Raw genomic sequence first — 12486 nt, 5'->3', positions numbered from 1 at the left:
TATATTGCTGAATGTTTATACAGTATCCAGTGTAAAGGGCCACTTTTTCAGATGAAAACTCCAAGCACAGCCTTCTAACACCAGCCACCTCCCTGAAGTGCATGCTCCAACCACTTGTGTTAGTCAACATCAACATCGCTGGCAAATGCTTTTTAATATTGGACACATGCTTCATCTTCTCATTAATTTATTGGCAGCTGAAAGGACTTACATAAGATTCTAAATGTTTTATTTCCTAGCTGGTTTCAGTCCAAAACATCAAATCCAGTTAAGACACAAGTTAGTAATAGTATTTCTATTTCCAATATTAACTCCCAGTTTTCAGTTTGCAATTCTTAAGCATGCTACAGAGAGCAAAGCACATCATGAACAACATGATGTAGGCAATAGTAATCTGGTTTGTGCAATAAATGAGCATCAAATCCAATAAGCTTTTTCAAAGAAACCTTACTTAATCATTACTCAGAATTACTCTAAGATAAACTGTATGACTAAAGATGTAAAATGAAACATCAATGTACATTTTATAGTGAAAACAACCAAAACTAATTAATTAAGGATAGGAAGATACTGGCTGAAGGGGATTCTCTCTCATGGGCTCTTAAGATTCACCATTATAAATCACAAGTAGTCAAAAAAAAACTATTTATTCATGGGAATACCCAAAATCTAAGATACAAGTTTGGTTTAAAAGTGAAATGGGACTAAGAACATTGGCTTGGGTTTTTGTTTGTGTTTTGTTTTCTTCTCTCTCCAGAAACAATAAGGACCTAAACCACTTTCCTCTGTTGAGCAAAAACTGGTTTGGCCAGTTAAGGATTGCAGATCACAGACTACCAGGGAAAAATAGTTTCCAACATCAAAACACAATGCACAGCCTGGCATTATGTTGGCAAAACACAGTTCCAAACAAAGACCAACTCAGTTGCTCTGCTTTAAAACCATTGGTTTTTATCACACACTCACAGTGCACATAGTGAGATGAACTCAAAATCTCCACTGTCACATCTATCAGCAGTACACTGATAATAGAATCAGCTGGAAAATAACACAATTTGAAGTACTGGAAAGCAGGCACTCTTTATTACAGCACTGGACACTTTCAGAGAATATCTTCTCTAATCAAATGTGTGTGTGAAACTTTACAGCAGGGTATTTAATCCATCATGATCATACATATTCATTACAGTGTACTTCCTAGCTAATAAATAAACAACATTTTTCCTAAAACTAATTTGCATGCATCTGTCTCCTACTGGAAGCCCTTTTATGGTCCTAGAGGGTCATCTGAAGGCACCACTCAAGGTCATACTCAATGAGTGCCTCAATATTACAGGTGACCTTTCCTTGAACTCTTTCTTTAGGCATGTGCTGTTACTTCTTGAGACAGAACTTTGCCAAAAAACCCCATATATTTCTCACTATCTGTTTATCCAATAGTTCCACCTGTGTTTATCACCCTGGGTGTATACTTTTACATTCCTTTTTTTGCTAGTTAATCTTTAAGCTCCATCTAGCAACTCCAGGGGAACTGAAAATTTTTATTCTCTGTCATCTATAAATACAAGGTATTCAAATATATATTCAAATGACAAGTGTTTATTTTAAAGCCCAGAGAACCACTACAGTGTCCAAAATTCAGCAAAAACTTTACAAGCTACTCACTTTCCTATGCATTTAAAAATAAAGCAATTTAACCAACATCTATGGAGGTATATTTCTCAAATGCAACCAGAACCTGACATTTTCTCAATTAAGATCTACTTCACTACAATTATATTCTCCTGGTATGCAAGAAACTGAAATACATCTTAAAATAGACAACAGGCATTGAAAGTAAGTCTTGTCCACATAGCAAGTACAAATCTGGTAATGACAATATCATTCCAATCAGCAAGAACAAATATTCCCCATCTTTAAAATGGTCAGCTTTTCAGTGCTCTCCATAAGAAGGAAAAAAGTAGGAGAAGGCTTCACTCCACTCTCCCTCAAACAAACTACTATCCAACACATTGGATATTCCTCCACAACATGTATTCCATCCAACACCTGTATTCCTCCATGTCTACTAACTTCCTGCCTTTTCCAGTTCAGGAATCAATCCCATGAGATCAGGCAAGCCTCATGTCCAAGCACCACAACTGCAGCCTTTTAAATATCTGAATTATGCAGCAATCCATGCAAGTAAGAGACACTACTTAGAGATGTTACATCTTTTCAAATTAATTCTATTTTAATAATATTTTAGTAACATTAAGAATTATATTCCTATATTAAAATATTTTATCTGACTCTTTACATTCAATTCCATTACAGAAAATGAATTGCTAATGTATTCTAAGGATAGATCTTCTAAAAATCTCAGCCATCACTGAACTTCTAAAATTCCTGCAGATTTGTGATGACCTCAAATTCTTTCTAGCCTTTGCACCAAGAAGAATAAAACCCAATTCATTTTAGTCTGGGCCTCCAGTCCACTTTTGCAATGACATTCCTAATCAATTGAATGACTGAGGTTTTATAGATGTGTGTATTTATATATACATCTGTAAGATTGAGAGGAAGCAACAGAATCAAGAGCATTACCCAGCCAAAAGGCAAGTCAGAAAGGTTAAGAATTATCTGTACAAGTGACATTACAGTATAGAATATACCACTGTAGTAATATAACCAGTATGCTCAAAAGCCACATTTCAGAGTAAGTATACCTTCTGCAGCTGAGATCATCTTAACTGGAAATATAAGAAAATACCAAAATCCCAACTACAGAAAACCACAACACAATAGCCAAATCAAAATAGCTTCTTCATCTTTGGATATATTATTCTAGAATAAAAAGCAGAGCTATGGAATTTTTTTCCTTTGTAAAAGGTGGCTTAGTTACCAGAATGATCACTTAAAACAAGTAGGCATAACTAGCACTTATCTAAATTTGCAGACAAACTGAAATTCTCAAACAGATCTGTTCACTTAAAGAAGTGCTAAAAGACTAGTAATGTTGATTCAACTGATGTTGAATTTAAAATACTTCCCAAAGGGAAGAAGGAAAATGAAATATCCATACTGAAAAGCTACATCAACTTTCTTTGTAATACAAATACTGTCAAGATGCACACACCAAGTAAGCAGGTTTTCACTTGGCTATGTGTAGCTGTTCTCACTTTTCAGGAGAAACTAAAAATCCAGTCTAGATTCCCTAGTTCCAGGGAAACAAGGGAAAAAAATGGGTACATTACTCAGGAAAAGTGCACATTAGTCAAAATCACAAATGTGAAGAAAGCATTTTGTAATCAAGGCTGCAAAGGATGCATTGGGTCAACACAGGAGCAGGTAAACAGGAGTTAAGTCAACAAATGTCAGGACTACTGAATGATAAAGATGACTCATCTATTTCAGTTTTATTGGCTTTCAGAACTCTTGCTTAAAGTCAGCCCAGTACTTAAGAAAAAGCCCACAGAGAGAAAAGATCAACACATCTGTGGTACAAGATTTACAGCAGAAACCCTACAGAAACAGAAAGCATCACAGTGGTAACCATGCACTCTGTAAAAAGTGACTCTTGTTATCTTCCTTATGCTTCGTTCTTTTTTCTTTATTAGATTGTTCTTTGAGATCTCCACTGTTTCTTTTCAACATCCCAGAACTCCAGTGTTTTCATAGCAATTTCTGAAGCCCATTTTGGATTCTGTCATGAGCATAGGTGAGTGTTCTTACACCACCTCAACAACTTCCATAAGGATGTGAAAAACAATGTGACAAAACAAAGCAGGTGACTGTAAACTGTTTAGGTAGAGTGTTTAGATGTTTGCAGTAGAAGCCTTAGGAGTCTTTCCACTGCTTTGCAAAAAACTGAAGGAAACATACCCAGTATGAAACGTGAGATAACAAAATTCACTGCTGCTTTTGTATTAAAGAATTAAAGCAGCTCTGTAATTTACATCCTCACAACAATATTCATGAACCTGAATAACACAGATGTATTTCCTTCTTGGACTAAATCTTTCTATCACTTAATAAATGGCCCACCTTTTCTAACACTATAACACCAGTGTTTGCTTTCTTTTCCAACTCTGTTCATGACAGATTTCACCTCTTCCTTCAAGACAGTCATTTTCTCTCATGAAATTTTCCTCTTACCCCAACCTTTTCATCCTTCTTTAAGTATTTTTCATTGCAGTTAACTCTTTACCTATTGTTTCTTAATTAAGTCAACACCTAACCACTAACAGTAAAATCTAGAAAGGTGTCACTGCAGAGGACCCTTCTGATGACACATTCCCTCCTTTCCAGGAGTTCAAAGGGGAGTTAAAAAACCATTTGGATAGCAAATTCAAACAATTCAAAACATCCAGTCACTGAGAACAGCACATACAGAAGGAAGAGCAGAACTTTATTTCCAGCTTTTTTTCCACCAACTATAGTCTCTATCTATCATAGCAGAAGATCATAATTTGTCATCCACCCTTCATTCACCCAACTGCTGCTGCTAGCAGCACATAAGGAAAGTACAGGGCAAAGCAGGGGCACAATTTGCTTATCCTACCACTTCCTTGCCTTCAGTCTTTGCATTTTACACACTCATGAATGCTAATTTTGCTCACATCTATTACTTCTAAATTTCCTGGGTCATATCTGAAAAATCAGTAATGAGCTGCTCTGGGTTCCACAACCATACACAAGGGTTTAAGAATCAATGATGGAAGAAGGAAACTTTGGACACTTCACTTTATTCTCTTCTAGTTTGATAATGCTTCAGTCAAATGTTAGGCCATCTAAATTCAGGACAGTTATACAGGACAAACATTTTGATATCCATTCCATGTTTAGACAAAAAGGTTTTTATATGACTGAAACATTTCAGCTGTCAGGAGACTACGTTATGTTGCCTTGGCAGGAAAAAGGAGATGATAAGGCATCACTAAGGCTCAAAATTTTGTGAAATTACAGAGATCTAACTAGGAGACATACTCAGATGTACCCTGCAGGCAAATCAGGCACATTATGCTTCTCAGCAGCATTCCCTACCCTACCTCCAAGCCTTGCCTTTTCTCCAAACTGCAGCTGTGCCCACCTCCAAGGCATCAAAATAAAGAAAGCAAGCTAAATTGCTTTCTTACATCATATGCATGTAAGAAATAAGTATTTCATAGATATATACAAGGAAAAAATTCCTGCCCACTCTCCTTAAGGGCTTAAAGGTGAAACATTGGCTCAACATACAACAGTGCATTTATGTGGAACCAGGTGTGTTAAGGGCATGATGAGAGCAACTTGGGTAACTGCACAATGAAGCATATGCAGCAAATTATGTAAAGGTACAGCAAAGTGGCTTATGATCACTAAATGAAGGAAGCTTGTGTGGTTTATGCAATACATGTTTAGGAAGACTTGGATTTTTGCATCTATTCTTAATAACAAAAGTCAGTTTAGATTCTTTGAAGACTGATAGCACTCACATAGAAAATTCCATTTATTCTACACAAATGAGCAAACTTAACCAAATAAAAAGATTGAAAAGAAAAACAAAACCCAAACCAAAAATCAAGAAAAGTGTGGAAATACGACAGAAATATTTTTTCTTCCATTGAAAAAAACCCACTTATTTTTACATTCTGGAGTTCAAGTCAAGTGAATAATCATAAGCATGACATTTTATTCTGTCCACATATCTTCACACAGTTATACTGTTTGTAGTTGCAGCCACATTTTTACTTTTCTTATCTAGAAGATAATCACTGAAGTTCAGACTGATAATCACTTAGTTCAGACCTTATTTCAGGATCTCAAAATCTCTTAGACAACTTGTATAAAAAGTTGACGTTCTCATACTGTCATAGTCAGTCTCTTATCTCCCCTGCTCAACTATTCCTCTACGACAAATTATCTATTTCTACAACATATGAAAGGCAGAAATAATCCCTACAATTTCTGTCCATTTTCAGTAAAAAATTTTGCTCCCTCTGGTGGAAGTAGTGAAAGCAATGATTATTCTCTGAACTCCCCTAACCCCACAGAGACCAAAAAGTCAAAAAGAAAGCTTTGCTCTCCTAGAATCATTGTCAAAGCAAATTTAAATCTTTCCAATTTAATGACAAGTAAGCTGACACATAATCAAGATAAGTTGATTGTCAATAGAAAATCAGCAAGGTAGTAGCAGAATTGGAAACAGACCAAAGTCCAACACATTATTTGTCAGGTTTCACCTTAATGAAAGGAGAAAGAAACAGAGGAACAAATATGATGTGAGTACAGACAGGAAAAATATAAAGCTAGGTGGCAAATGTAGCTACAACAAAATAATGCAAGTTGCAATCTCAATGCATTATGCAACATGTGACAATATAGCAGCCAAATTTTTATGGTAAGCCTTCCCATACTACTCTTGAGAAGTTGTCCAGGTGGAAAGGACATGGCCACTTTTATTCCTTCTGTCCCCTGAGAAGATACAAGGAATATGCAGTATATGAATACTTATTCACTCATTCATTAACTTTAAGGACATAATGTGTCAGATGTTCACAGAATGCTTCCTTCCCTGAGCAGCCAACTTACATTCTCCAAGATGGGAAAAGGAACAGTTTTTAGAAGGCTTTTCACTCCCAAGCAGGGATTTTTTTTTTCCTACTACAAGGTACAGAAGAAGGTAAGTTTGCTGTAGGTTCTTGCTCACCTTGAGCATCTTCCCTTTCATCAAATAACTGAAAATAGCAACAGAAAAACAGGCCCAAGAAGCCAATAAAGAGCACATTAACTTTTACAAGCAGCTGTTTAGGTTACCTTGGTGCAAGACAAAACGAGAGCTGAAGGAAAGGTTAAGGCAGCAACAAGTTACTGCACAATACCTTGTTGGGGGATACACACAGAAGCAGAAAACAAGTTCTTCTCCATTCCTTTAGCTACCTAGTACTATGGTTCCAAGAAAAAATGTCTAGGAACAGCAAATTGTTAAAGCAACAAAGCTTTTCTTTTGCAACACAGTTGGGCACACAGAGTCAAATGGCTCTGGTGGAGCTCACCTTCACCTTCTGCACTGACCTCCAACTAGCACATAACCAGCACCATTCTGAAATCTCTGCCTCTAGTTCTGCCAAGCATTAAGTAACAAAGTAATGAATTTCTGACACTTGATCCACACAGAGATGTGGATCTAATTGATTAATCTTACAGACAGCAACTTCACCTTGAATTTAAATTTCTACTTCCATCCACTGCCAAATAGGGAAGGTTGTCCATTCATTTGTTTGAACACCAGAGAGTAAGGCAGCATGAAAGCATGCTACCTCAATTTGTCTTCCAAGAGTTATGTGACTTAGCAGAATAATTAGATAGTAATGACTTAAACCTAAATCACAACTTAAGCAACATTTTGGATAAAGATTATTATTGACTTGTGGTCAAAACTAAAACTGAGTGTAGAAAAAAAACCCGTACTGATCTCCAGCACTTCTGGGTATTATACCAGAGTGCCTATTTCAAGCAGCTGCTACATTGGTATGACAGTAGTCATAGTACAGATTTGGAGCAAGTAGTAGAGACAATGTAGTAACCAAAAAAACTTTATTCTTCTATTGCTTTTTTCAAAGCAGTACATCATTTTCATTCTGAATATGCTCATAGTACCACCAAATGTCATGCATAATCTCTGAGCAAACACACCAAAGAGTATCAGCACTTTCTTTTTCTTCCCTGCCCTCATTATCTCCTCCACTCCCTTTGATTTCATTACACTGAACACAATTCACATTCTTTCTGTATTACAAACTTACTATCAAGATAGAATCTTGCACTGAGGTTGCAAAAAACTTCTTTTTCCATCAGGTTTTTTATAGATATGCTCACCTCAGTGCAGCATAATTTTGAAGCTCTCCAATTCATACTCCAGTCACAATCAGTACTCTTCATACACAACTGGACCTATATTATGTACAGTCTGCTGATGTCCAAAAACAAAGTATGTTTGACTTCCAATGCTTATAACACATCTTCTAAACTATATGTTTAGCCACCCTCCTACATGATTACTCTCAAAAGCTCCAACAGAGCTCAAAGTGTACCTTATAACAACTTCTACAGGAGCATCTATTGCAAAACATTCAATACAGGGAAGTCTTTCAGGTTTTGATAAAAAGTAACCTCATTATCATCAAAATGCCATACCTACAATAATAGAAAAATTTTGGTAGTAGCCACATCATGTCATAGAACAAATTTATGACTTTTGATATGAGTAGTAAACTACACACCACCAGCATCACACCATATAAAGACAGTCAACTCTGATGTGTTTTACAGTACCCTGTAGAAGCTGCTCATTTTATGAAAATACACACATAGCAACTGGCAAGAACAGCTTACAGCTGCAGGTATGAGGCACCAAGCCACGAGGTGCCATCGATCCCAGCCACAGGTATCATTGTAAGGGGTGCCCAGTATCTATTCCATCACAGCAAGCTCAATTTCAACATGCCTGTTTTACCAGTTTTCTAGAAGGTACTTTTTCATGTATACCCTTAACCATGGTTCCATTCCAACAAATGGCTGGGGAATGGGGGGGGAAAAAAAGGTGTAACTTAGTCACTTCCAAGATACTTTCACTAGGCATGCCCCCTCCTCTGTATTTCATTTCCCTTTACTTCTCTCACTTATTAGGTGTATTGTGTAAAACCAAGACATCAAAGTCTCCGTTTACTGAAGCACAGACTGTTTTCTTTGATGTATTTCACCCATACACCAATGCATGAATAAAGCATTAAAAAAAAAAATCCTATCATTAAATTGCTTGTTGCTACAAAATTTATATGAGGAGTTACTTCAGATTACTTTTCTTATGTATCCCTAAATACATAAATATTCTGTAGATTAAGGAGGTCTAGACCACTTCCCCCATAAACAAATGCTCTGGTCCAACTTCAGTGATTAAACTCAGCAAACCTCAGTTTCCCAATCTTATTTTGTCATCTTCTGATGTTTCGTGAAGACACCAGGATTAACAGCCTTCAGGAATTTTTATATCACTTGGACAATAGATACCACAGAAAGGCTCTGCCTACAAAGCACACACGAATTCCCAGCAGCATTGTGTGCGGCGCACATTATTTAACACCGCGTGTGAACCCCCCTGGCAGGCGCATCCAGGCGCAGCGCGCTGCTTTGCATTTGCAATTATTACCCAACCTTTGCATCCCTTGAGCTGACACCGGCCCCGTTCCAGCTGCGGCTCCACATCTGCGGCTGACGATGCCAACAAGTTGGGGCGAGGCAGGGCCGGGCAGGGTTGGATGCGGACGGGATGCTGGACCAGCCGGGGCGGGCACGGAGCGGGCGCACCTGCCCGCCAAGCGCGGCCGCCGCCCCGGCGCCCCCCCGCCCGCGGGTGCGGGAGGGAACCGCGGCCGCCCCCCGCTGCGGGCGCTGCCCGCCCGGGCCCGGCCCCGCGGATGGACGGAGGGGTCGCGGGGGGACGGGGCGGGGCAGGACGGCGCGGAGCGGGGGCGCGGTGCGCTCCCTCCCCGGCAAGCCCGCGGGAGCAGCGGCGGGGCGGGCGCCTCCCCATCTCTCTCACCTGGTCGACGGGCAGGCGCACGGCGTTGCTGAGGGGCTGCAGCAGCGTGGAGCCCGTGGTGCTGGTGGCCATGGCGAGGCCGGGGAGCCGCTCTCCGCTCCGGCTCCCGCGGCGGCGGCGGCAACAACAGCGGCGCGAGCGGCCCCAGCCCCGCACGGCGCCGTGACAACAAGGGGCGGGCGCGGTCCCGCCGATGACTGGCAGCGCCGATGGCCAATGGCTGCGCGGCGCTGCCGCGGAGTGACGGGCGGGCTCGCCCAATCCCCGCCCCCCGGCGGGTTGGGCGGGATGAGGCGGCGCCGCGGCGGCCGCTCCGCGCTGAGGGAGGGTGGGAGCTGCGCGCAGCGCGCAGGTACCGCGCAGGATCGGCGCTCAGCCGCTCGGTCCCAACCTGCGCGAGGCTGGACGTTCCTCGCAGGAAGAGCTATTAGACATTGCAATGGGCTGTTCAGGGCGGTGGTGGAGTCACGGTCCCTGGAGGTATTTAAGCAAAGACTATTCAGTGCTAGTCTAGTTGACATAGTGATGTTCGCTCATAGGCTGGACTCGAGTCTCTTCCTGCTTGATTCTGCGGGGTGAGCGCTGAGGGCGCGGGTGGGTGATGGATGCGGGCAGCTGATGGGAAGTGACACTGTCCCGGACAGGCACAGCCGGACAGGGAGTGCCGTGCTGGCCGGGCCGGCGCCCAGCGGCCCAGGTGGCCCCGAGAGGGTGTCTGTCTCTGAGGGTAGCGCCAATCCATATGGATGCAGGTAATTACTGAGCTAATGAAGAGCCCAGCCCGCGTCCGGCTCCCAGCCCTCGCCCCTTCGCCCTGACGGGCACACGGGCGCTCAGCAGGGGCGTACACAGAGCTGGGTGAGTGATGGATACACACAGGGCATGAGGGTGGCATGGTACCCTGAAGAAATGGCACAGGAAATGTATAAAGAAATCCTGTTCTTAAAGCCACCCGTGGACTTAAGGAAGTCTGTCTATCATGGCTGTAAGCTACAGTTTTTAGTTTATTATTGGCCTATTTCTTAAATACAGAAACACGAAATGGTAAAAGCATCAGTACTTCTTCAGTGGGTTCAGTCTAGCAGTGCTGTTTCCTCAGAGAAAGCCAGAAGTGATGTGGAGATGGCAATAGTACTGAACTGGTGCACAGCACAACTCTTCCCCCTGTCCAGTGAACACCATCCAGTGTGAAACAGAGTAGGCACTTCAGTGAAGGCATCACCTTAGGGAAGTGCAGAAAACTCTACCAGATGAGCTTCTGCAGTAAGCTACATATTAAGCCATTCTGGTTTAGTGCCCTGCTTGCCTATTTACCTTAGACCTTTCTGTAGATTTTTTTTATTATGAAATAAATGAAATATTAATTGTTCTAAAATTCTTTGTGAAGGAGAATCCAAAGGAATAATCAGGTCTTATCTATAAAATTGCTCAAGAACTTTGTGTCTTTTGAGATAGAACTGCAAATTATTCTTTGTAGTTTATCGAACATTTTTTACAGTTTTTGTATATTGCACCTATAAACCACAATACAGTCAGAATTTTGCCCTCAACACACACACACACAAAAAAAAAAAAAAAAAAAAAAAAAAAAAAAATCACCATTTTAAGCATGTAAAAGACAAAATTGTCCAATATCATACTAGCAGTCTGTGTGTCTTGGTTAGTGGGCAGGTGTAGTGATTTACACAGTCATTTAAGTTTGTGGTTAATGCTAATTGGTAATAGCAGGAAAATGGAGGTAAGTGTAATTATCTGAAAACACGCCTTGTTTCTCTTACTGAATTGCAGACCGCACTCTGTACTTACGTTTTAGCTTGTGGTAAGGTCTTTTGTCTGAATTTAAAGAGACTGGTAAATAGGTGCAAATAAGTGCTTTTAATTAGATTTCTTCACTGCATGACAGGCAATTACAATTGTGGTAGCATCTGCAGCTGCAGAAGCAATAGCATAATATTCTTGTAGTAAAGTAAAAAGAGCAGCTTTCAGAAAGAGGGGAAAAAACCCAAACTTTTCCCAGTTATTTCTGAATCAGTCTCTTAAATCGAAACCTGCAAATTGTATACATGTGTGTGAATAACTTCCTAGGAGTGCAGTGTCACTAGGCTCAATACAGGCTGCATTACACTATACATATGTATATATGCATATGAAGACTCAGCTCAGTTTATCTGATTTTTCTTTTATTAAGAAGATCCATATCTACACACAGAAATCCCTGGAAATCTTAACCTGAAGGTTCTCAAATGAAACCACAAAAGAGCTGCTTTAGAAAAGGCTGATACCAAATTCTAAATCAGTCTGATGACAAGGAATTATTCTGGTGTATCTGTATAAATCCGTGGAGGTGCCATTACTGACACTTTGATAAAATACTGGCAGCAAAGAATTTACCTACTGAATGAACTCCTTATTTCCAATTAACAAAATGCTCGAGAACAAACTCGTAATATCACAGCAGAAATATTGGTTGGATTTAAAACACAATGTTTTATTTTTCTGGTAAGTTTTTATTCTTTTGTCAGTGTATGTATTTCTTGCAATGCACAGAAAATAGCAAACTGTATGACTCCTAGGATCCTAGGAGTTCATCAGTCAAGGATACATCTATACTGTGTATCACAGTATTATTATAAATAGTGTGCACCTATGGCTTTAAGTTACATAATTGTGCCTTTCACAAATTTTCAGTGGAGAAATGTGTTTTGAGAAGACTTAATTGTGCTCTTATTTAGGAAGGTGTGTGTTGGGGAGCACAACATCACAGAAATACATCTTGGAAACAGTTACAAAATAATAGTACCTTTGTTGAAATTCCCCTTTGATGGGGGAGATTGGTTACATGGAAGAACAAAAGGTGTTCTGCCCCACAGAGCTGAAAATCTATGCAATTAAAAGTGAAGTGTACAAATGTTACTGTTACTCAA

At 40.2% G+C, this 12486-nt stretch overlaps 1 protein-coding gene across 1 annotated transcript in view; it reads right to left on the bottom strand.

The window, feature by feature from the left end:
- MBOAT2 (membrane bound glycerophospholipid O-acyltransferase 2) overlaps positions 1-9756 on the bottom strand; it is a 92382-nt gene extending 82626 nt beyond the window's left edge. The window contains exon 1 of the mRNA XM_079328065.1: positions 9563-9756. Coding sequence (XP_079184191.1) covers positions 9563-9634 — 72 coding nt within the window. The 5' untranslated portion in view covers positions 9635-9756. The remainder of the gene's footprint in view (positions 1-9562) is intronic.
- Between the last annotated feature and the right edge of the window lie 2730 nt (positions 9757-12486).

Source organism: Erithacus rubecula (assembly GCF_903797595.1).
Source record: "Erithacus rubecula genome assembly, chromosome: 2".
Lineage (NCBI taxonomy): Eukaryota > Metazoa > Chordata > Aves > Passeriformes > Muscicapidae > Erithacus > Erithacus rubecula.
Note: the sequence above shows the minus strand (reverse complement) of the source record. Positions and strands in the feature narration are given on the sequence as shown.